The sequence below is a fragment of the Pseudopipra pipra genome, chromosome 6 (genome assembly GCF_036250125.1).
Source record: "Pseudopipra pipra isolate bDixPip1 chromosome 6, bDixPip1.hap1, whole genome shotgun sequence".
Lineage (NCBI taxonomy): Eukaryota > Metazoa > Chordata > Aves > Passeriformes > Pipridae > Pseudopipra > Pseudopipra pipra.
The window spans coordinates 34223783-34250840 of record NC_087554.1 but is presented as its reverse complement, the minus strand read 5'-3'; the positions used below and the strand labels follow the sequence as shown (position 1 = coordinate 34250840).

Sequence of the window (27058 nt, the reverse complement as noted above, 5' to 3'; positions counted from 1 at the left end):
TGATAGCCTTTTTGAGGAAAAGTAATTACTGTTTTTAAGATAGTCTTTAAGTATAATGGTTTTGTAGTTGCCCATCAGTATACTACTTCTCTTATTTGTCTGCAGTGTACTGTGAATGACTGTTGTTATGGACCACTGGTGGACTGCATCAAACAGTATCCTTTCCCATAAAATTTTAGGTGCACAATTGACGAGCTTAGACTGTGTGGAAGAGATGTGTCTAGCTTTAACCTGACATGAAGTTCTGCTTCACAAAACACGTTTCATACTCCTCTGTTTTACATTCAGTCAGCTAGAGAGTCACTGCAGAGCTTTCTCTTACACGAACGAAAATCAGATGGACCACGGGAATATGTCATTCGTATGCCTGATTGAACCTCTTTGGTTTTGATTAGTTGAAATGCATGTCTGGTTTTGTGTTAAGACTAGTTGACCATGCTTTGAGTGGTGAAGTTGGACTAGATGATCTCTGGAGATACCTTCCAATCTCAGCTGTTTCGTTAAGTTTCATAGATAGTGTTCAACATTATGACTTTGCTTTGTTATGAATATGGGCTTTAATTGAAATGTTTTCAAGTGCAATTCAAGTTTGATTGACCTATTAGTATTTTTAAGCTCCTATCTGTGCCGTTCTTTTATTTTCTCTTCTTCTTAAAGGAAATTATACTAGCTGTAGTAAAAACCCTATGTAGCTTGAATTTTCAGGGATATTTTTTTGTGATGTTGAAATGGTTAATTAGAGAGCCTCAGTGCACTGTGAGTACACTGAAGGAACTCCACGCTGACTATTACAGACTAGGATTATAATTTGTTAGGAATGATCACTGAGCCCCCAAATCTGCTTTAGTAAAGTACTGAAGGAGTAGCTCTTCTGTTTCAGTATGCAGTCGAAGGAACAATTTCAAAATCATGACCTGCTATCACTGAGCAGGCTAGTAAGGCAGTTCCCTCCCAAGTCCTGGAAAATCCTTCCACGAATCTCTGCATGCAGTTTGGGGGAAGATCTTGATTTCACTGTAAAGTTGCAGGATAGGAAAGCTACTGTGATGTTTAGTTATGCGTGAAAAACAGTACTACTTGTACTAGTGATACATGTGATTGTCACTCCTTAAAAATATGTTCTTTCTACTAGAAATACTTGTCTGATGTCTACTACAGTCTCAGCCCTGCTCCCATTAACTTTAACAACAGCAGGATAGTGGTCTAATTTTCTTTGTATTTTGTGCTTTAAATTGTAATTTTAAGTATTCATTGGGACTATCTTCAAGATCAAACAAAGCTCTCTAAATGTGGATTAATAAGTTGCACTTTTTAAAAGGTTTTTGGTCATTAATTTTCATATCCAGAACTTTAAGATTAATATTTTGTGCTTGAGCAATCTGTAGACTTCTGAAATCTACTGATTGGCTGTAGACTTTTGAAAGTGTCATGTTTAAAAGTAATAATGACACATATGTAGAAATATGAACCATTTTAAAGAATAGCTTGCTTGCAGTCTAGAAGAGACTTCTGTATCCTCTTCAGATTCTGGCTCAAGTCAGTTATTGAATACGCAGTGACATTGATGAGAGTAATGAGAAGTTTTTCAATTCCATTTTGGTACAGAAAAGTTTAATGCTAAGCTATGTGAGTGCATTACTGTAAGTATGTTGCTGAATTAGATATTAATTTTGAGGTGCATAAAATAGTTAAAAATCAATTTAAAGTTAAGGTTTTAAAAGCATAATGTCTTCTGAAGGATTGCATATTGATTTTAAATGTATCTATCTAATTGTATATGCATGGACTAAAGTATGAAGTCAACCTCTTTGTAAATGCCAAGAGGCTATTTTTCAGTAATAGTTCAGATGCTTACGGGAAACTAGGCTGCTAGATTGCATGAGTAGAAAATGGCTTGTGAAGTTATTTACAAGTTTTGCCCCATGGTCATTGCCATACATCAATAACAGGTATTATTATTAAGCAGTGCTTCTGCTTACGGTGCATTATGAATTCTGTTTGCAATATTTTTCTTTTTGCTGTTCTTCTGAAACTGCTAGTAGAGTTTAGCATAATATGTAGTTTCAGTTAATAAAAACTGTATGTACATGTGAAATGATTACAAAGAATTATTATTTTTTTGCTGTTCAGCATGAAGTGTTCATATAAATTAGATAATTAACTGTAATGGTAAGGTGATCTGTAGTTTAAGTTTTCAGAAGTTATTCTAAACAGAATTTGGAACTTAACTGCATTTAATGTAAGATCTTTTACCATGATGTTCCATAGGATTCTTCTTCAAAGCTTCCAGAATAGAACTTTGACCTCTAGAAGGATACATTAAAAATATTTAATCTGGTGCCTTTTTTCATACCACTAAGAATAGCACATTGGATCAACAGCTGTCAGTGAAGGGAAAAGGACTTCACTATAAAATATTATTTTATCCTTCCCTGGCATTAGTTCATGCTTCTGAAAAATCAATTAAAAGGATGTTTTTTACAGTAAGATGTTTCAGATGGATGTAGTGCCTATCAATTTCAGAATATAAAGAAAAAAAATCCCAGTTTATTTCATCCTTTGCTGAATTGGAGAATTGATACACTAGTCAGTAAAGAGCAACTTAAAAGGTATTTAACTGTGTGTTTTAAGATCACACTTTCTCTTAAATTTAGAGGGAGAATAAAGAAAAAATGGAAATATTGTCCTTAATTATGCTTAATAAATATGGTCAAGTGGGTCTTAATTCTGTGAAATACGTACTCTTGATGCAGTAGTCTGATTTTCATAAAGTGACATATACTTCTGAAAATCCCTGTAAGGATTTTTAGAACTGAGAGTTCAAATCACTGATCACTTCTGAAATGCAGATGAAGGTCAATGAATTCTATGATGAATTACTTTACCTATGATGTTTTTATGAAGTTGCTTCTTTTCCAAAGTAATCTTCCATTTCTTAACCTAAAGCTATCAGCGCTATTGGGCATGAGCATGAAGTCTTGCTGCGAGAAATGCTTTTGGAAAAAAATCTCTCTTTCATAGGTAAGAATCTGTAGTTAGAGGCTAGCCAGTGTGTTCTTAACTTTAAAGATATTAGTGACTGTTTACCTAAGAAAAAATAAGCCTCAACATTCCTTGTATTAGGTAGAAAAGGAAGAGTAAAAAATGATTGATGCTGTTCATGTTATCTTTTATTGATTTAGAACTGAGCAGGAACTCAGTTACCTAATACCCTTTATATACAGTACATGCACAGGCTCGCAATTAATATTTTATAGAATAAGTAGCTGAAAAAAATGCTTTAATATCTGCTGCAGTATTACTTTTGGTGTCATGAGATATTAGCCATAATCTAGACCTTATGAGACTTAGGAGGAAGCATAAGAAATATTAGCTTCAGAATGCTTTATGTATGAAAGAACTGCTAGAGGATTCACTCATTTACTTTTCTGTGCAGTTGCTGCTGAATTTTTGCCCCCTGCCTCCCAATCAATGCAAGTACTGTTTTTCACGCTCCCTGTATTTAAAGTTATTTTAAGAATTAATTAGTTAGGAAGTGATTCTCATTTTTTTCTTTTAGCCTGCAGTATGTTTCTTTTACACGAGTTCCATTGAAATAAAGATTAGTGTTTAAAGCACCCGTTCTCTTAATTCAATAGTAAACAATGACTTCTTAAATCTTGGATTCCTTATGTGATGAGACAATAGCAAAGTGAAATGCTGTCTTTTGTTAATGGTTTGAACATTGTACTAATGTGTGAATTTTCTGGTTTTACCAGGAACTATGATCTCTCCTGAAACTATATCAGGTTAAGATTTTGGAAACCTTAAACAAATTTAAGAAATTGGGAGGCGTATTAAGCTTTTAAAAATATATGTCTGTACAATTCAAGAACAGAATTAGTGTGTTCTTTTATACAAAAGTGAAAAAAAGGAAAGGAATAACTATCACATGCAAGCTTTCAAGTGACACTAGGAAAATGTGAAGCAGTAGATTTTCCTGCTTGACAGTGAGAACATAGATACAGGTAATAGGCTTAAGCTGTAACTGTAGAGACAATGTTGAGTTAAAATACTAAACAGTTCTAGGAATAAGAAGTATAAAACAAACTGTCAGGGAAGGTTATAGAATCACCTCCAATGGAAAATTCAGGTCTGGATTTGACACTCATCTATCAAAGCTGGTAATGAAATCAATCCTGTCACAATACAAGGGAATGGATTAGATGACTCACTGAGGGATCCTCAACCCAACAATTATGATTTTATTTGGCTTGTGTAAGCTTGTGCAGTATACAAGTCAGATTTACATTTTAATGTTTTGCGAACTTGGATAAGCATCAATTTTGTCTTTAGAAATAAGGTCTAAGAAATCTATGCTGTCAAATCAAAGCATCTAGAATGAGTTAACTCATTAGGATATGAAGATATAAATGAGCGAGCATAATTTACTGTTTATATGTTAAGCATTTGTGTTTATTGTGCCTGTGCATTACAAGTGTCTTTCAGGTTCTAGATGTGTTTGGGTTTTGGTTTTTGTTTTTTTCTGAAAAGAAAGCTTTTTTTCAGTGTCTGGAAGATGAACCCTTTTGAGTCACTCCTAATAAAACCTTGTATTTCTGAAAAACTGTTTCCAAAACTGCTTGAGGAAACCTCAGGAAAACAGAAGAGCTGACAGAATTTCCTATAGGTTCACAAATTCAGACTTTGTTGTGTAAGACTTCTTTCCAGTTTTGAAGATGGCTTATGACTTGCAATTCCATTACATTTTAACATACAAACCCCAGAATTTTCACAGTTTCCATATTAGTGTACTTTTCCAGTGTACTGTCCTTCAGAACAGTCGGGGTTTGTATCAGCTGTTCACCTGTGCAACAGAGAATCTAGTACAGGAGAAGACAGCACAGTCAAAGGACACAGTGAATATAAATTGCCCCGGTATAGTATTGGAACATGAAACAGCTTTTCAGGTTCAGGACATAATTTGTCTGTTTGTAGAGCAGTTAGCTTTCAGAGCCTACAGATCAGAAGTAACACATTCAAACTCACCCTGAAATTTATTGGAAACCTATACACACTAATGGGGTTACATTTTATTAATCCACTGCTCATGGGAAGCACATCATATCCCAGGTCCTCCCTTTAGAAAAATACTTTGCCTGAGATTAAAGTGATCACCAGAAGCATTCTCTCAAAACAGCTTCACACACCATAGTGAAATGCCAAGAATTTTAAGTTCTATTTATAGATCCTTTACATATATATATATATAGATATATATTTTTATATCTTTACCATAAATATATTAGGAAACCCTTTACCTGTATCGGTTGGTACTGAGCTTTATCCTCCTTTGGCTCCCACCATGGTGTCCCTCAGTAGTAGGGAATATAAATCATGAAATCTGATCCATGTTTTCTGCTGTGATCTTAAATTTGCAGTTGCAGCTCATTCATGCACCAACAAAAGAATGTTTTGTTTCTTTGTAATATCCAGAGGCTAGTATAAGAACAATGATGTGTTAAATGGTTATGATTGAGTATGAAGTTGTGGCAAAGATGAAGCTGCAGTTTTGTTGGAAATTAAAATTAATGGTTAATCTGTAGACAAGATACTTATTGGAGCTGTTTCCACATAATTTGCAAATCTGAGGATGCATAGGTGTAACTGTCAAAGCTGCTGTGGGCTGGCTTCCAAACAGTTGTTAAATTATTCTCTTAATCCATGCTAGAGCTAGAAGATATTTTGAGGTGCAGAACGCTACCTCTCTAGTTTCTGGACCAATGTGAAACATACCTGAACTGGAAAGCTAGAACATCTTTTTGGTGGGATTATGGTTTAAAACAAAAATTCTTTAATGATTATGGGGAGTTTCTATAATTATTTTTTTCTTCAGAGTTATAAAGCTTCAAAACACTTGAGAAAATAATATTGCAAAATTATATTCCTCCACCAGGTAGACAACTCACATCAACAGTAAACATTCTTTTTAGTATATTTTCCAGTGTTTATCACTAAATGTTGGGAAAAACCAAATAAAGACATTCAAAAACAGATTTAAAACAAAAACCATGTTCTTTTTTAATCAGTGAATTAGTACCAAAAGAATCTGCTGAAGAATATTAAAAGTAATGCTGACGCAGACTCTAGTTCAGAGACCTTCCAAGTTGACCCATCCAACCATGTTTGTATCTGTCCTGGTTTTCAGTGAGGTTTTTTTTAAGGTGCATTTCCCTTATTTTGTGGTAGTAGGATTTGTTAGATGTGAAAGAAAAGACTGACCTTTCTAATGCTATTGCTCTTGAATGATGAACATTTCAGCTGAGACATCCTGTTGTCTATTCTAGATCATTTTAAACAAGAGCAAGTTACAGTTAAATAGAGTTGGATGAAACTGGATTTTTTTTAATCAAGATCGAGACATTACATAGAACATTAATTCATTTTTATGTTATGGCATAAAACTCTCTACTCGTGGGTTCTGTTAAATTAGAACCTTCTTATTCTTAACAGCATTTATCCGTATATGTGACAATCTTAGTTTGAAAAAATAGCCAACAACCAAGTCTGTCTCCAAATCCTAGAAATGCTTTTCATTACCTGATTGGGTGATATAATGAAGTATTGCGTTGCAAAGGCTTGTATTTACAATATAGTCTATTTATAGTGAAGAAATGCTCTCAAAATTAAAAAAAATAGTACAACTCTCAAAAAGAATAAACAGCTATTGCAGTTTACAGAGAAGTGAATGTACAACTTTCCAAATTTACTCCTGTCCCACTTTCAGAATGAGTTCACTATATAAAATAATACTTCAGACTTATATTCTTCAATAAAAAGAGTGAGAGAGTTTGCTTTTGGCACTTTTACAATATTTTGATTTCTAAGACTCTGTGTTTTTCTTGTCATTAAAATGTTACTTGGACTCAAACTGCTGACCTTTCAGGATATGCACAAAGTATTCAAAAACTGAGTTCTGAACATTGGCCATGAAACTACTGTCCTAACCTGATAAATGGATTGGAAATAAGCTACCCAACAGTGAGAATGGGCCATTAATTTTAATCAAAGGTGATGTAGAAAGGCGAATGGGATGCATGACAATGTCAACAGCCCAGTAGGTGTTAAGGGGCTACACAGCCTTACTTGTTACTAGGTAGTGCCATTAGTTAAGCCTGGGTGAAGACAGAAAGCCATGCCTGGAATTGAATGACCAGGTCACTCCAAATTCTAATGGAGAAATGGTGTTTCAGAAATACCAATGTAATGGTATCAGAAATGAAGGATAATCGTTTAAAAATATTAAGGGCTTGCTTGGGCTTTTTTTGCCTGTTTTTCTTTTTTTTTTTTTAAGGGAGCACCCTTTGTCTTTTGCGATTTTATTTTGCTCATTATTACTTCTTGAAATATTCAGCTCTAATATCTGTAAGTAATAGAGTTGTATGATTAATGTTAGCGGAATTTCTAAATCTTTGTATGTTCTGAAATTGGATAAATTCTATAGAATCCAGAATGCAAGAGAAACTAAAATTATGGCTCCTCTCTACTTCAATAAATTCCTGGGAGAGAAGGATTTTCATGCCTTTTTTTAAACAACTTTATGCTAACATTAAAAATAAAACCAAGAAGACAGCTACAGTATATCTACATTTGTGGTGTTGGTAGGATTAATCGTTACACATCCGAAGGTGGAGAGGCTCTTCTTTCAATCAGCGAATATACCTCTTTACTTTGAATATTTGGAGGTTATAAAATACTGTATGACAGCTTGAATTAATGATGTTTATAATGAAGACATAAAAATGCAGGGATGACAAAGAAGCATTTTTATATCCATGCTTCAGGTTTTCTACAAAGGTTCATTTAATTTGACACAGCATTGCATGCATAAGAAAGATATGTATGACTGCATTAGTAATTCTTGCACTCTTATTTAAAATAAAATTAATTATGCTGCTGTCTACTTAATGGAATAGTTTTATAAACAGTAGTCCTTATTCTGTATGTACAGCTGAAGATCAGCTTCGTGCAAAGGGTTATGACAAAACACCAGACTTTATTTTAGAAGTACCAGTAGGTAAGTATTTTAAAAGAACTTTTATAATTTTGTTTTGTGTAGAAGAGTTCATGCTAAAATATTATGGCTACTTAAGTGAAGCATAATCTAGGATACTACAAATTAGTCTCTTCAGGAGTTACCCAATAATTTTAAGAACTTCCTAGTTTGAATGTCAAGCAGGAAGAATCCACAACCTCTCTGGGCAACATTTGCCCATGCTCAGTCACCCTCACAATGAAAAAGTGGTTGCTAATGTTCAAATGGAACCTCCTGTGTTTCGGTGGCTGTTGCTTTTGGTCCTGCCACTTGGCACCACTGAAAAGAGCCTGTCTCCCTCTTTTTACCACCTGCCCTTCAGAAAGTTTTATACATTGATAAGATTCAGCATTAACATGCTTCTTAGGCTGATCTCTTTTTCTTTTTGTGTTAGAATAAATGCAAATATCTAGAACAGGATGTAATTAAACTGAAATTGATATCGATATCTGTTAAAGTATTTTCTGATAAGTTTTTTAAATGTCCTTTTTGTGCATATTTGAAAGATAATTTTTACAAATATGTAACTGTTGCAAGCATGAATTATGCGGTAGATTGTGGAGTAAATAGGATATTCACAAACACACTCTTATAGGCTGTTGAGTTTGGTTGTCAGAGTTCAGTTTCTTTTTTGCTGTCACCCTAGCTGTGGAAGGACACATAATTCACTGGATAGAAAGCAAAGCCTCATTTGGTGATGAAAGTAGCCACCAAGCCTATTTGCAGGACCAGTTTTGGAGCTACTGGAACAGGTATATTTCTATTATTTTTTCCTTACAGATAAATAGGATTACATTTTAAAAAGAAGTTACTGGATAAAGCAGTAGTGACTATGGTATTAAGCCATGCGGACAAAATACATGTTACTAGTCTGGCATTTTGAATGTCATTACTTAACATGTCAAATTGTAATGATGAAATATTTGTGAAAAATTCATATCCTAATTGTTAACATGCAGCAGATACATCTGGTGATTTTACAGTGATACTACATGACAAAGTTACTTCGGTACAGAAGTTATATGTCAATTTTTTAGTACCTGACTTTGAAAGAAGATTTTGCTGTAAAGTTTTGGAATACATGCAAGATGACAAATTTGTTTAAAAATCTTTACAGTCTAACCAGGTGGGCTTTGTGTGTGAAGAACTTTATTGCTTATTGTCATTGTATCTTGGACAATACTGTTTCACTGGGTTTTTTTTTAATAAAGTATTTCTTTTGTATATTATCTACATTTGGAGCAGGAATAACAATTATCTTCAAGTTAAAAATTTAGTAAGTATTTGCAGGAATGTAAGGAGGTAAATAAGTTATGCTAGACAGAAGTTTGAAACATGTTGATGGTATTGGTATAAAGATTTTTTCTTTTAAAGATGGTTAAAATACTTCCACTTTATTCTTCTAAAAGTCAGTGCTGTGTATATTTGTATATCTTTCCATGGTCCTACATACCCCCTCACTGGAGGATTTTTTTCCAAAAAAAGTCTTAAGCACAGTGCTTTATCTTCAATGCCATTTTTGTATGTGGTAGAACCCTAAGCAAGATAGTAAGTGAGATAAATGAAAGTTTTAATAAAGGATTTTTTAAAGCATAAATTTAGAAGTTGCTCAGTGTTAACAAGAGACCATCTGAGGGATAGTGGAGAACATGGCACAAATATATGAACATGCACCAAAAAGGGAGTGTGCTCCAACATCAGAGTCTAGTCTGTTGACCATTAGTATTTCAGCTGAAAATGAGAAATGTCAAGGTGAAAATAGCTAGCATTACCTTCGGAAATACTTTAAAAGCAGATTCCATAGAAGGCATCAGAGAAAGGGAAACCAAATCTTGAGAACAACATCATCAAAGTTTGGAATTATGCTCTGCAGCAACATTCTTGATTGACATAAGGACATGCTCTTATTTGACAGTCCCAGAAATCAGTGACTTGGAAAACTTGAATCAAGGCAATGGGAAGCTCAGGAAGGCTGTCAGTTTTTGGATGAAGATACTACAGGGAAGTTGTAGAAAATAAATTGTGAAACATATAAACAGAATATAAAACTTAGAAAGAAATTTGAGTATATACAATATCTAGGCAAATGGTGAGAATGGCAGGAAAGATGCTTATGCAATTGGTGCTGAACTGCACATCAGCGTAAATGAAATGGAGCAGCTCAGGCCAGGAGGCTGCCATTAGATGTATTGGCTGGAATACTTTCTGAGTATAAAGGCTGTGTTTGAAGGAATCCATGATGGTATCAGAGAAAAGCAGCTCCAAGAAGTGAATTTTAAATAGATAACATGAGCATAGAGATACTTAATAAGTTGAGATGGGGTGAAAGTTGAGTAGACAAGTAGGATGAAGGCACTGATCCATTTGTTGTTTGCAATAAAATTGCCATTGCAAAGTTGAAGTTTCTTTCTTTTTTTTTGTGCTGAACGAAGTGTCTATCCACATTTTGATTTGAGCTATAAAAATGTGTAAAACATTTGAGAATAAAGTGTATCATTTGAACCTGACATTCCCAAAGGAAATTTCTCTTACGCTTTTATCAATAAACCAAGACGTAGCTAACTTCAATTTAATTTCAACATGTACTAATTAATAATTCAACTTCAAAAATGGAATATTTTCTCATTTTCTCACTGAGCAGTTAGTCAAGTATCTTTAATGTTGCAAAAGCTAGACTGAAATTATATGTGGATCAATAAAACATTTTGAAAGTAGTTTTGAGATTTTGCCAAATCTGTTATAGTGTTCATATTAAAAAGAAGTACAAAAATTGTTGCTTCTTACATATAATGACTTTACATTCATATAAGGGAAACTAGAGCTCTCTTTAGTGAGATTTGTTACACCCTAAATCTAAAATTTAGTGATAGGTTAACCATGGAAATTAGGCAGATTTCTTTGGCCTTTCTTTAAAGAACAAATCCTGTTAGTCTTAATTTTGCTACCACTTGGCCAAACTGACAGTGTTACATCTTCTGAAATGAGCTCTGAGTTACTGTAGCTTCTAATATAATGACAGTTGAGTTAATGAACACACGTTGACAGATTAGGTTGCAAATAGGTTAGACAGCTAACTTTCGTTGGTCTCTGAAACTATTTATGTAAAAGGACACAGGTGTAGCTGCCCAAAATGTGAATTAATTTTGGGTTATTTAATCAGTCTATCTCTCAAGTGAGAACCAGCTTCCCAGTCAATTCACCATATCTTTGTGTCTCCCTTCCTCTGAACAGAGAAATCATTTGGAGAAGTAGCATCAGTTCACAATAGAGATATCATGACACTCAGCTGATAGTTTAGGGTGTTGTAAACCTGATCCGTTGGTTGAACTTAGAGCAGAAATGAAATTGAAGAGAAAATCTGTAACATCGCCTGTTAGATGTGGATAGAAATACAAATTAGATACTTTGAAAGGAATGAAAGTGAGAGATTTTAGGTTTTTCCATTCAGCTTGTTTATTGCTTCTCTAAAAATGAGGAGTCAGACTGGAAAAGTTTCTGGATTCTTTTCCCGTATGTCACAGATGTAAGATGAATTCTACTCAGAATGTGACTGAAAGGTTTGAACATAGCTGTGGTTTGTTTACTGTTATGTGTGTATTTCATTAAGTCCTGTACTCTGTGCTAACTAAATCTGTGAGTGTCTTAAATTGGTCTGTACTGACAGGAAAGAAATGGCACTTTCTCATTTAACAGAACAGCTCCCTAGATGCAGTCAACCATGTCTGTTCACCTCAGTGCAAAAGAACACCTTTTTATTACTCTGAGTTCTGCAGGGACAGCTTAGCAAGGGTTTTTATGGCTCATACATCAATGGTATTGTTAAGCAATTTTCAGTTGCAGTGGTGCACTGCAACCTCATCTTCAAATTAAGCTTCACATTAAAAATGTACAAAGTGTACCTTGTCAGTGGATATGCACAGTTGTAATTTAAGATGCTCTTTAGATATTTGAGATTTTTTTAATAATAAAGAAACAGGAAAAAGGCAAATTTGGTCTTGCATATTCCCAGACTGATTTTGCAGAGTGATGTTTTAGAAAAAAAAGCTCTTGTACATACTGGAAAAACTTGAAATGTTTCATGTACTTACAGAATCCCTTCCCTCCTTATGTTTGTTCGGTGGCATCTACTCAGCAGGCTATAGCTTTCAGTGCCACTGGGTAAGCAAAACTACTACATGTGCAAAATATAATTGCTTTGTGCACATGTAGTAGATATCATACTTTTCATTGTTCACTGGCCTACATTGGTGTATTTCTTGTAACTATGAGAATAAAAACTGTTGAATAGCCAGTGTGACCAAAGGTAATTTGGAGAGCATGAACAGGAAGTTACGCAGATTGCACTTTAAAACAGGGTCTATGAACATATTGTAAATTATTTTAGGGTTTAGATGGTTGTTGTTCCCCTTTTTTTTTTTTTTTTCCTGTAGTGTCTAATTTTTTATTTTTTTTCTAACTTGGAGTCCTGGCTGTAAAAGTCTGTTAGTCAGAGCTGATAGGCACAACTGCTGTTTTCTAAGAAGGATATAGAGATCAGCAACACTCAGTTCAAATAGTAATTAGTGGGTGCACTGTCAGTGACTTGCTGTAAGAAGATATAAACTCAAATATAGCAATTTACATTTTCTATCTTCTGCAAGCATGGCTAAGACATATGTACATTCTGGAATGTAATTTCTAGAGAGTCCCAGGAGAAAGCTTGACGTCGTTATTAGCTAAAGAAACTTTACTATATGTGAGGAAGACCGTAGGAAAATGTCATATTTGACATTGATATTAAAGGCAATTTCACATAGTGAAAGAGAAGCATTTCATCTTCTCTTTGAATAAAAATGGTAAGTCATCTCTGCAGTAAAATCCTTCCCTCATTTGCTTGCATTCTAAATATTGTTAGTCCTGTGCTTCTCCTTTTTTGAAAAAATAAATAAAAGCAAGTTTCCCATAAGTGATTTTAAAATAGTAACCACACTTTTTGGAAGCCTAAATTCATGATTCATTGTCTTGTTAATTAATACATTATGTCTGATCTGGAGACTTTAGTTTAAAACTAACAGTCATAGTAAAATTATCATAGAGTCCTGTAGATTAAAAAGGGTATTTATTTCAAATAAGTGCAAACAGAAATGATGCAAAACATTATATTTCAGTCACAATCACAAATGATGTGTTCTTGGGTTTTTTGGGAAGAGGATTCAAATTCATTTGCAGTTGACTATAACTATGAGTTATATATGAGCAAGGGCAGAATTAGAACATCAGAATGATAGACATTTTTTGCTCTTCAAGTCTTTAAAATGGTTTGACATGTTACTGTGAAGACTGAAGTAATAATTGTTGTCTGATTGTAGGTGGCAGGGGAAGAGGGATTTATGCTGTGGGTTTATGGATCTCTGTTCTATTAACAAGTTCAGTATTCTTCAATTGCAGATGGTTTAAAAAGTTGTACTGGTGAATTGAAAGCCAGTGTAACAACTAAACTTGGAGGAAACCTTGGGAGTTGCATTTGTCAAGTGGCTAGGAAAACCGTTCATGCATACCCGGTATCCAAAGCTTCATTGGCAGCCCAAACATAAAGAACTGAAAGGTCATTCTTCTTCTTGCAGTATGATGGTTTGTTGACATATTTTGACACACTGGTGCAATAGTGAAAGGTTTTGATGTTACTGCAATACTGAGGGACTTAGGGTTTGTTTAACTATCTAATACTTGTGGATTTTCACACATACAGGGTTTTCCTTTGCTCCTTTTTCTCTCTGTCCTGGCTCCACTTGAATTAGTAAATTTTTTTTAATAAAAGATAGATGTAAATAGAAGAGAGAGTTTATGATGATTTTTACCACTTAGGACTATGTATTGATTTCTTCAAAAGTAATTCACTTTTTTAAAAGTGAATTATTATGCCAACTTGCTAACCTTAGTAGACAAGAAGAGAACCAAAAGCAGTGAAGAGTGCTGTTTTCTACTAGTTTACTGATGTAGTAGTTTACTTTGTGAAGATGGTAAAGTTCTGTGTTCTTCTGCAAGATAAACAGATACATGTGTACACTCAGACATAAATACATATATACACACTGTGGTGGCTTGACCTTGACAGGATGCCAGGTGCCCACCCAGCCGCTCTCTCACTCCCCTTCCCAGCCAGACACGGGAGAGAGTAAGATGGAAAACAACTTATGGGTCGGGGTAAGGGAGTTTATTAAAGCAGAAGCAAAGCAAAAGCTTGTGCATGCAAAAGCAAAGCAAAAGATAGCAGGGTTTATTCTTTACTTCCCATGAGCAGTGATGGTTGGCCACTTCCAAAAAGCAGGGCTTCGGTACGTGTGACGGTTCCTCAGCAGGCAGCCATTGGAGACAAGGAATGCCTGCCTTCCTGCTCCTTGCCTTAGCTTTTATACCTGAGCTGACATGATATGGTGTGGAATATCCCTTTGGTCAGTTTGGGTCAGCTGGCCTGCTTGGGTCCCCTCCCAGAATCTTGCCCTCAACTGAGGAAGAAATGTTACAGTGTTGGTGCTGTGCTCAGCAGAAGCCAAAACATGGTGTGTTATCAACACCCTTCTAGCTACCAATGCAAAGCACAGCATTGTGAAGACTACAATGGGGAAATGAACACCATCTCAGCCAGACCCAATACACACATATATAGGCATACCTCTGCACTTCACAAATGTTCTAGATACATTTAGCTGATTTCCAAAAGCATTTGACATTTTTTTATATTCATTTAATGACACATGAAAAGTATAAAAATCAACATGTAGTTTATGAAAAATGTATTTTTTTACTCTAGCTCAAAGGTAATGTTTTTAGATTTTACCAGTCATGCTGTCTTTAACAATGTGGTTGAATAAAAAATCATGAAGACATTTTCATTGAGACCATGACTTATGCCCTAGCATTGCTATAATGTTCATAGTTTTCCTCAACATTGTAGGTTGTTTGATTTTTGTATCAAAACTAGTTTTTCTCAAAGCAAGAAAGAACAAAACACATTATATTCATATTAACATTTATATTTGAATGATTGATATTAACTAAGTATATATTTTCATTTTTTTCTCCTTAGATACTGTATTTAATACGGACATGAAACTGGGATTTTTATTATAATTTAATTCTATTGCGTAAGCCTCTTTCACGCTTGATGGTTACATTCTGAACTTAAAAAATAGTCAATGAAGCAGTATATATCTTTGTTTAAATTATTTTTCCCTGATATTTTTCTGTACTGTTTTAAAGATTCTCATGTCACAGGAGACTCATGTAGTGTAGATAGAACATTTTTAGCTTCCTTCCACATTACTGCAAGGCTTCAGCTCCAATTTTCCTGGTATTTCTCATTTAGATTAGACAAGCATCTAAGTTTATGTACGATAAGAGCTGACAGCAGAGATCCTGCTATGCTTGCCAAAGGCCTGGTTGCAGACACTCCACTATGTCAAAGAATGTCAACCCCCCACAGACCTTACCTTTCAGAATTCCTTGTAATTTTTAATTGACATTTACATCTGACAATTTCAATGTATTTCATAGTGTTGAGTTTTTATCTACCTACTAATAGTTAAAACCAAACCAAAGCAAAAAGAATCCCTTCCTGTAAACTATGATATCATGTATTTTTTAATTAACAAGGTCAAGCTGCTGGGCTGAAACTCAAGAATGAGCAACTCCCCCTTCCTTCTTGTAACTCTGTAGGTGCTAGTCTAATCCATTTCAAATGACAATTGAGGAGGGGAGTAGGAGTATAAAGTGAAATTGAACTGTTAGTACTAATGAACAAAGCATATATGCATCATGCGCAGAAAGGCTACAGAGATTTTGAGGAAACTTTAAGAACAGAGATTTTCCTTTGAGTCAGGTACTTGCAAATTGAAAGTGGTACCTCCATGTGATGTATGCATGTTAACAGCTTAATATTGTAAATATAGTAAAGCTGGCAAGTATGTCATTTAGCTGCATGTTACAGTTTGTTGTGCTTCCTTGCCTTCAGAAATCTCAAGTTTTCATTTGGGTTAAAATGCTAAAGGCCTAATAAATTAGTATGAATATAATTATCCATCTATTAGAAGTTAGAATGAAGGACTACAGTTGATCATAAATGTCACAAAGCAAAAAATGTAGAAGCAGCATTTTGTCACAAATAATTCTGCTTTTCTTCTAATTAGTTAATTTACATTTTGCAAATTAAGGGTAAGATGCAGACAGAAGATAATCTAGTAGCATATCATAGCTTTACTGACCTGTATTTGTATATGCCAAATTTAAGTTAATTAGAAATGTAGATGCTGTTTGTTTTATCTGTCAAAAAGCTCATGTTAAAAAAAGTCTAGGCCCACTTTTTCCCCCAACATTTATCATCTAAATAATAGTCTTGCCAAGATGGCAGCCTCATAATAAACTCTTTTCAGTGGAGTGATGGGTAATGAAGCTTGCTTGTGAAGGCAGCGAAAAATGTTGTCTAGCCAAATGTGTGAATATGATGGCTAGAGAATCAGTGGACTTTCTCAGTCATCAATCTTTTTAGTAGCCTCTTATACATCTGAATATTTTGATAGATGATCTAATAATCGAGTTATCTATCTTTCTAACTATCAGAGTTGCATAAAAATTATTCTCACATGCTATTGAATATTATATATATTGGGCATCCAGTGAATTTTTCAAAAAAGGTCCAAGAGACAGGAATTTTGTTTGTCTTAAGCAGCCTTCAATATATTAAATGATAAATTACTATATAGAGAATACAAAACTATATGTACTACTATAAGGAAAGAAAGTAAACAATGTCAGTAACTGATTACAGATAAATAAAGCACTTAAAAGCATGAGACTAGTGAGGTTAGTTCACAGTCTAAGAAATTTGAGGCATAAAATCAGTAGATTCAATAGTCCCTGGGCAGTTAATGGACAGGAATCACACTTCCATACAGTTGCACAAATTCCTTGTGTCTAGGAAATCTTGGCTTAGGCAAAAACAAATACAGCATCACAATGGAGTACCAAGTTACTATTCAGCCTCTCTGAGAGCAGTTTCTTTTGATTAAAGGTGAGACTGAAATGTGTATATTGAAATGCATACATTTTGTTTATTCCAAGCAATAGTACAATATGGATTTGTGTTTCCAGAGCACAAGAATCTGCTTCCCTATGTCACCAATCTTGCATTAATGTAGGCACTCGGTATTTGGATAAGTTGCATTAAGCACATCATCTTACTAGGGTGTGTTGTACTAGAGCTTCTGAATAGCAGAGCAAAATGAATGTTGGTGTTGGTGTATTTTTTTAAACATTACAGTTCAAATGGACATTATATCATTCTTCACTTCAAGTGAATTTCTGGTCAGGTAAAAATTATTTTATCAATAAGAAAAATATCATTGCATTAAGAGTATTTTTAATTCAAATGTATTTTTTTCACCTTGGTGTCACCAGTTTATGTTCAATTACATAGTTTTGTATAGATTATAAAATTTTCCTTCTTGAAAATTCTTGAAAACTATACCATATGGACTAATTTTTTTAATTTATTTTCATTTTTTAGTACTTTGCTTGTTTCATAACTACATCAAGGTATAAACAAGTATGTTTGATGAATGGTTCTCCAGTTAGCAAAGGGGCTTTTCTTTCTCTGTTCAGAACTGGAGTGACCAAGCTACTTTCTTGAGGATATCAAAAAGTCGCTTACTAATTGCAGATTTGAATGGAAAAGTATCTGAGGGATTTGCTTTATAATTACTACATGCTTAAAGGAGAATGAGAAAGATGTATTTCAAGAAGTTGCACGTTACCATCATTTGACGATACTTTGTGAAAGTCTCACTGGGCCTCGTTGGACCTTGCCTCTACATACGGATCTACAAATTTAACAAACTTTTGGCTGTCTCACTGGCAGTGATTGTGACTCTCATGCTAAGTAAGCAGAGTTCTTGATGTTTAATAGTTCTTGCTAAACATGCGTAATTAGTTTGATTCTGTTTGGTTATGCTTAAAGCAAGTCACTGAGCAAAGATTACCTGAGTATCAAAAGTGTAAAAGCTTACAATAAAATTTGGCTCTGAAGTTCAACATTTATCTTGAAATATTGCATCCCACTGAAACTGTCTACATTTTTGTTTTCAGTAATATTTGCATTGATTTCATACAATTTTAAGTTATATAAGGGTAATTTTACAGAAGTATAATTTAAACCTAGAGCTAAGGCAGTAGGAAACAAATTACAAAAAAAAGGTTAAATTATTCTTTTTCATTACTTGGGGAGTTGTAATATGAGAAAGCTAAAATTGCTCCTGAGTATACAAATTCATAAACAATTAACTAGAATTGATTAAAGTCAGTGTTTGATTTTCCTTACTGTATGTGGCTTCCACTGACCTTAAGTAAATTGGCAGTTATTCTACTTAGCATTTGTAACATTTCTGCTAGAGAACAGATCAAGCTCCTGTGTACACAGTGTGTTATAAACACGTATATATTTAGGAAAGAGATCTTCATTTCCCTCTCCTAATCAAAATAGTAAGCATCTGTGTCCCCTCTTGTCATTTGATTAGCATGCTCTCATCCATCACTAGTCTTTGATATGAGCATCAAGAAATCATGTCTTTTTGTTTTAAATGATAAATGTGCCTTTGTCATAAATACTTACAGACATTCCAAGATTTAAATCTGAATTGTCAGAGTGTAACAGCACAGCTTCTCTGATGTGTGACATTATTAGTGAAATAAAGAACTTTTAATTTTTTACAGGTGGGCCTTAAATATTGACACTACAAGGCTGATTTAGTTGTGATGCTGAAAAATTTTTTTTATCCACTGTTTTTCTAAGATGGATTGTTTATCAACAAGAGACAATCAGCTGCATGAGAGCATCTGTGGACATTGCTATTTACATGTTCCAAGACTGTCTCCTCATGTTTCATTATTTAGGTCTGATGTCTAGTTATCTCTTATCAAAACTAATAACATCTGAAGTACCAGGCTTCCAGTGGTCACACAACCAACATGAAATTTTCTTCAGTCTGACTAATATTATTAAAGACAGTATCTCTTTAAACCTGGACTTTGTTTCAGTGTCTAGATCAATTACATCTTATGAATTCGTTTCAGTGAATGATGCCCTGCTTGTTTCAATAGATTAAATAAATCTCAAATTATATTCTACACACTTTAAAGTTTAAAAACTAGTGAAAATACGAGTGTTCAGTCTAAAGCTTTGCTGCCATTCTTACTATGTCTTGATGCTACTAGGGCAGAAAGAGCTACCATATGGCTGGCTTCTTATTGTTGGAATAGTACAGTAAGTTAAAATGTTTTAGAAGACAGACACCTAGATCAGATTGTGTCAACTGTTTCTTTGTCTGTTTGTAGCAAAAATTGAATGTGTCAGGAAAATAGGCAATTTTATTTTAATTCCTACAGAAAGCAACTGTTGCTTGAAATCTCTGGGCTCACTTACACAAAACATTTTTTCCTGTATTTCTTTTCTGCTTTTTTATTTATTGTGTTCCAAGTATATCATGGTTGAATTAATTTCATGTTCCAAGTGCTGAAATGCTGAAATTGAGTCTTTGAAATTCACCATTTGCAATTTATAATCTCTGAAATTTACAAAATAGCTCAGAGAGGAATTTAGTGGGGGATCCCACAAAATTATTTAAGGGCCCATGATGAGTTTATAATTGCAATATTTGGTGGTATCATATATACAAGACACTGCAATATTTAGGATTTTTTCAACTTTTATTGTTACTTACCTCAGAGATTTGACCACAACATTTTTTGTATAGTCGAGTTGATTTGATTCCAAGCTTGTTTAAGTTATAAAGTCATGTAAAACTGGTCACATTATTTATATCTCTTCATTTGGAAAGTGACATTTATTTTAAAATAATGAAAATTATATATATTTCAAGCTCTCCATAGAAGAATAGTTTTGAAAGTCTAGTCTCATTTATTTGTTTCAAAAGGAGAAATATGTTGCGTCTTTTGCAAAGGACACAACACAGCCCAACAAATGAAGTGAGATTTTCTGGCATACGAAGGATGGCTGTGAGTCTTTGAGACACTGAAGCTGTAACCCAACTTGAAGAAGACAATCATGGCAGTGAGCTTCTGTTCAGAGTTAATCAGCTGCAGAATTTGTAAACTACATATGTGTCAAAGTTGAAAATGTTAGCACTCTGATAGAAGCTTGAAAAGGTTAGACCTGATAAAAGCCATCAGCAGTTAAAGAAGGTGATTTATGGGAATGTAATGACACAAAATGCCTCATTTATCAGTCATATATAGATAGGTTAAGGTTTCTGTGTCATACTTTAAAAACTTGACCACTTAGAATTGTCAAAATAGGTAGTTAATTGCCCATCATACGTATCAGTTCAAATTTCCTTTGCTCAAATTTTTGTGATTTTACTGTTTTGCTTCTCATATGGTTCTTTTTAAAGTCATTCATATTTTGTATTTATTTCATATTTATTTCAAATGGTATGCTCAGTGCTCTGTTAGAACTTTTATTAGGTAAAGCTGCTGATTTGAATGCCGTCCAAATCTTTTGTTGATTTACAATTTCATTCAGCCTAACTGTAAGGAAAATAACTGGAGGTTTCATTTTCCTCTGTTCTATACCACTAAGTCTCATCAAGGGTTTACAACTTTCTAATTTAATCCTTACATTTCCTCTCCAAACTGAAATATGAGATTTAAAAGCAAATCCATCAATCGGTTTCCAGTTCCAGTCACTTAAGTTACTGTTTATCTCCATGCAAATCAAATTTAATCCAAAACTACCAGTACTGTTAAATGATCCTAAAACAAAATAAAAATGTTAGGAAAAATGCATGTCTTTGATATGAGGATAGCAGCAAGCAAATACTATATATTTGAGACTGACTGTCCACACTGCAAACATGGATAAATACTCATTAGGGAATTATCTTCAAGACATATTTTTAAAATAAAACAACTAAAGACATTGCATTAATACTAAAATACAGGTTCAGCTGCCAAAAAAAAGTGTGATTAATAAAGTTTGTAAGGATTTCTTTTTCTCTATCTACGTATCCTTTTTAAACTACTCAATCCTCCTATTTCTTGATCTTATACAGAATAGCCTGAACAGAATAATTTTAATTTTTTATATAAAAAAACTTACCTTTTTGTTAGCTTTCACAATTTATGGCCCCAACTGTATAGCATTCTGTTTGTTCAGCGATGACCTTCCAGGTTCGATTTAAAAAGAAGTCGGAAGCATTTGTCATGTCTGCTCGATCTTGTCCAGAGGTACCTATTGTAATTATAAAGGACTAATAAGGTTGTTTGTAATATAACAGTCTGACAACCCTAAAAAAATCTCCTGGAGAACAACTTCTCTTTTTTTCCCCTATCTTTTCTTTCTTAAGGAAAAAAAAATCTCTTCTTGCTTTCTTGTGCACTGCATCTCTTCAAATTTAGATGAGAAAGCATAAAGAACTTACACCTTGAAAAACTTAACTTAGTTTTAAAAGATAAGCTGTAATACCTTTTGGAAATAGTAATAATGTGACTATAGTACAGTTGCACCATATATTTAATTGGTGTGTATAGAAGTGATGATGATGTACTTAGAAACATTGAATTCCTTTCACTGTGTAACAAAAGAAACCCACTTATTACTGTGTCTGTTGCAAAAATATGTGATACATTAATATAGTGATCTCTCTTATAAAAAAATCCAAATTAAAATCTTGTTTGTTCTGTTATAAGCATTATTAAAGTACTGCTGTAAGTGGATGTTATTATAGTGGTATTTTTCATTACATGTCAGGTTTTTTGCAATTGACTTATGATCATTTTTCCCTTCATATGCCTTTGTCTTGCTTCCTCTCTTCTCTTTGCTCTCTCATTTCATCAGCGCCCAGCAATACCACTTTTTTTTATAGGCGTCTGTATAAGGTAAACAAAAACCTAGTGAAATTTGAATGTTCCACAGAAGTGTTTACCTCTCTTGTACGTAACAACACTGTAGTATTGTCAGGCTACCATACATCATTCAAACACTCTTAGACAGCAAAGGCAAAATCTTGACAATTTGGTAATCTCACCATGTGATTTCAAGAAGGCTTTTTTTCATATCTACAATTGAGACAAATTTATGTTGTATGTATTTATGGTTGTTAAACTCAAAATTGTCTCATTTCATTAATTTTTAACATTGTGCTCTCTTAATGACTATGAAAAAATGTATTAAAATGCCTTAATTATAGGGCTAGAAGAAGAGAAAGCACAAGTCTTTTTAGCATATGATCTTTCAATTGTTCACTAAAGGATAAAGAGGGCATTCAAGCGTGGTTTAGATAACTGTCAGCAATAATAAAATGCAAGGTAGTTTGTGGAGCCTTTGAAGACCTTTCAGGGAAATAGATTTAATTAAAAAACAATAAAATGGACTTTTCATTTCAAAGAAATCCAAAATGTTATAAAATTACGGGATCCTACTGTATTAAGAGTAACGTATGTTTCCAAGGATGTGGAAAAATAACTGAAAATACTCTGCAGACTACACAGCAGTGATAGCTTTGTTTTGTGTGTGTTTATATATGTTCTTCCGCTTTTAAAACATAGGCTATGAATAGCATATTAGAGATATTTCATGTTTGCTAAAGTATGTGATTTTACCTATTTGGAGTTTTTTAGTGTTAGCTTTTAACAAGGGTGGTTTTTAAAAAATACAAGGTGAACACTTAGCTTCTCAATTTAAAATTATGTTCTCACGATTACCCTCAGAACAGTACCACTGCCATACTGACAGAAGTTCAGTTGCCTATTTCATACAGTCTGTAGGTTCCTACTCATCACAGGTGTCTGCCTAATATACTGTGAAAATGCATTTTGAAGTGTATTTCTGATTTCTGCTTTTTTCTTCTCACAGAACAAAAATTCACATTTGATAGTAATGTTCTTAGTTGTATGGTGTATTGAAAAGTTTATTTAAGCACTTGTTCTGCATTATTGAGTTATACCGCTTCTGGCAAACTAGGACCAACTTAAGTTGCATGTGATCAGCAGTGGTTTATAAACAACACTGACTGCTGTCTTTTTAGAGTAGTTTGCACCCTTGCTTAGCCTCGTGCTTTCCCGAGGATATTTTTGTATTTTGTTTTCTCTCCCCCTGGTGCATACACATCAATTGCAGTGACTGGTTGATTTGTTGTAGCCAAATACCAAATGAATCTGTATGCAAGTTGTCTTCACGTAGCAAGGATTTTTACAGATAGATCAACTTTACCAAAGTACATTTTCAACAAATGCTAAAATTCTCTCTCACTTATCAGTGTTCACTTTGTCACTGACTGATCATAGAAATAGAAAACATCTCTGTTCTTGGAGTTGGTGATTCTTCTTTTTAGAAAAATAAGGGTTTGTTTTCTGCTTGCTCACACACTTTGAACTGGAGTACAAATTAATAGCATAGCTTCTGTGAAATACACTGGGCAATGACCATGTGAGAAAGATAGCTAAGATACTGCTGAAAATGCACAAATGTCTGGCATCGTTCTGCATAAAAATGCCTCACTTTATTTCGTTGCTGGGCTTCCTGAGTCTTGAGGACTCAGAACTACCCCAACTACCACAGATGTGCATGGTTAGCTTTGCAACCTTTCTGTATATAGTGTCCCTGTTTTTGAGAAAGAAGTGCCTCACATCATCCTGTCATTAAACTCTTTTCTGTTTTCAACTGGTTGTGTCCCTTTCGTTCCATTCACCCCTCCTGGTGTGGTAGGGCTATTAAGTGGTATAATGTTTCTGTAGAATATGCTCTACTATCTGATACTCTGTAATCTGAAATTGATGGTCTCCTGCAGAGTCATTAGTTTTAGTCACTTCTCTTGGGTTTGTAAGTTCAGTAGAAGCTCAAGTCAAATGTGAAGTCTTCTTCCTTTCCTTTTCTGCCAGTCATTTGTTTTCTGCTTACAGTTTTGTGTAGTTGGTATTTTATAACTTTTGCATACCAAAGATTACTTTATCAGTAAAGACTTATGTACACTTTGGTAAACGCACTAAGTTCTCTCTGAGTAAAACTTACTACCATACAGTATTTTAATTTTGGCACAGTAATTTTTACTTTTTCATGTAATTTTTCTTTTGTTAAAAATTACATTTCCTATATCTGAAGACCCCTTCTTACTGATGATAATACTTTATTAAAACCAGTAAACTTTCTGTATCATTTCACTACTTTAAAATGCAACATTCAAGAGAGAAATGTGCTTTATTGGAGAGCTGAAAGCCTAATCTTCTGGTAGGGCAGACTAGCTCCTTATGTAATTGCCTAATAGTTAGCACATCTAGCCTCAATACAAACTGAGGCTTTCATGATGCGAATAGTAAGATGACCAAGATAGAATAATGGTCTTCATTTACACAGTTATGCATAATGTTTCTTAGTAACTGATTGTCAGGCATTTGCCTCTGGACAATGGACAGGGTAAGCGATAGTAGCTGTAAATGTAGCTCTGAATCTGATCCATCATTGATCTCTTTTGTATTCTCAAGCAAATTACTTGTTGCTTCTATATCTGAAATTCACTACCACTAAAAGCCTGATATTGATTAAAAATATTGCAAGGTCAAACCTGGTTTTTTTAAAACTCAAGGTAAAAGACACTACAGATAGAGACATATGAATATGCTCTGTTAGGAAAAAATCTCTATTTTTGTAGCAAAAGTATAAACCTAAGAACAGATCTTCTCATAATTCTCTTTTTCTTATCACCATTTATAGCATGTCAAGGAAGAGAAAGAGATTCCAGAAGTACTGTCTGTGCTTTGGCATAAAACGTTATAAAAACAACATAAAGTTCCAGAGGTTTTTTGCTTGTGTTAAGAAGATAAAGGATAGGATTCTAGGAAATACACTAATCATGTCAAACTACCACTCAAATCATGCTTCTCTGTAAAATGTCCAGGGGTACAAGTTCAGAGAGAATGGTCTGTGTTCTTACTATTTTGGAGAAGACTTTCCCAGTTTTAAAAGCACACCATACTGTCTTTTGTGTCTTTTGTTTTTCTGCCTCTTCTCTGTAAAATCATCATGTGGAGCTCTGAAAATTAATACCCTTACTTGTAGATTTATTTTTTTTATTTAATCACCACAGGACCAATAAGATGTAATAGCACTACAACGCTTAGCCTGCTCAGCCTCTGGTCCCTCCTTGGCTTAAATAGACCTCAGATTCAGGCTGGGTCTATGGAATTGGCTCAGTGGGAGAATCCCCTTCATGTGCAATTCTCAAGAAAATGTCTGCATCATAATGTAGATCTGACCTCAGAATACATATATGTGTATATGAGTTTAGGTATATGTGAATTTCATAGATGTAACTAAAATACAAAATCTAAACATAATGCTATAATTTTATAATACTGTTTTACTTAACAATACTTTTTGTGCATATCAATAAAATAATAGTTTAAAATTGTGCCTTGCTGTGGATATATTTCTTGTACTTCTTCTGTAATATTCTCTCCTTCATTTTGCTGTGATACATGAGTGAATGTGTCTGAACTGAAACTCCTAGAAAAATTTACTTTTTTAAAGAACAAAATATATTAAGACACTTTAGTTAGTTGCAGAGAAGATGAAAAAAAAGCTGTTAACATCATGTGATGTTGTTTTACCTATGGAGAAATACACTGTACTTCATAAGTCTTTCCTATGACATGAGGAAATTTGTGTACAACGTTGCGTTCAGTAGCTCACAGTGTCTGTTTTAGAGTATTAATTACCTAGTCAGATTTTGTTAGAGCCCACTGACTTTTGTATAATTAAAATTGTAGCAACAGCTAAATGGTATGAGATGTGGAATGCAGAATATTTGCTTTGCCAAACATTCTTCTCTGGAGTTTCAGAGAAGGAGCAGAGATGTGGAAGAAGCTTAAAAGTCAAGTCTGACACACCAAAAAAATTAAATTTAATTTAGATGTGTATTTACCTTTGTATAAAATATAAAAGTTAAGCATAATAGATTTTTCTGTTATGTTGGTCTCATGCAGCAGCAATAGTGTTACATGTGGAGTTTCTGCAGTAGTTGCTCATTTTAAAATGCAAAGCTTTAGGTTTGCAGTAATGTATAACTGTAGACTGGTTTCCGTACACCTGCAAGTTAAATGTTTCAGATATATTATGAGAAAAGTTGTTTATTGTCTAAATGCATATAACTAAAGAAATCATAATTGCTTTTGTACATCATGTGGCCATCATGGGCATCTACTGATCTGTCCAGCAGAGATTTAGTTCTATTTGAAATCAGTGGAAAAAAGTGTGCTGTCCTAGGTGCAAGTAAGAATAAAGCTACCATCAGTACTAGTTTTGATCTATGTAATGATTTGGTCCTTTGGATTAAGTGACTAGATAGAGTATGAGATTCATGATTGTACTGAGAGTAACTTGCAGCAAATCCAAACAAGGGCCACAGAGACAAAGAAGGGATTGGACTATTTTTACTATGAAGAGAGACTGGGAGAGCTCCAGCTGTTTAGTATGGAGAAGAGCAGAATCAGGGGGGGATCTTACCAATGTACATAAATACCTGAAAGGAAGGAGTGAAAATATGGAGGTTAGGATCTTCTTAAAGTACCCAGTGAGGAGGGGACAGGAGTCTACGGACACAGACTGAAATACAGAAAAATCTACTGAAACATTAGAAAAACCTTTTTTTATTGTGAGAGTTGTCAAACCCTGGAGCAGTCTGTGCAGAGAGGTTGTGCAGTCTCCATCCTTGTACATATTCAAAACCTAACTGGACAAAGCCCTGAGCAACCATCTCTAGTTCACCCTGTCTAGGAGGACTAGACAATCTCTAAAGATCCCTTCTTACCTCAACTCTTCAGCGTTTCTATGCTATTTTATTTATCGTTAGTTTTTTCTGTATTACTTTTTTTTCAAAGTCACAGAGGAATTGAGTTCAAAATAAATGGGAGAAAGGGAAATCTGAAGAGCTTTATTCCAGT

General features: G+C 34.1%; 1 protein-coding gene across 8 annotated transcripts in view; it reads left to right on the top strand.

Annotated features, from left to right (window-relative positions):
- CDIN1 (CDAN1 interacting nuclease 1) overlaps window positions 1-27058 on the top strand; it is a 120379-nt gene that overhangs the window by 51038 nt on the left and 42283 nt on the right. For 5 of the 8 annotated variants that reach the window (XM_064658499.1, XM_064658496.1, XM_064658495.1 and 2 more), the window contains 4 exons: window positions 106-155; window positions 2954-3021; window positions 7991-8056; window positions 8721-8826. In XM_064658499.1, the coding sequence (XP_064514569.1) occupies window positions 106-155; window positions 2954-3021; window positions 7991-8056; window positions 8721-8826 (290 nt within the window). Of the gene's footprint in view, window positions 1-105; window positions 156-2953; window positions 3022-7990; window positions 8057-8720; window positions 8827-9989; window positions 10677-18817; window positions 19234-27058 lie in introns of those variants that run through there. The other 3 variants (XM_064658500.1, XM_064658501.1, XM_064658497.1) reach the window with 3 other exon arrangements.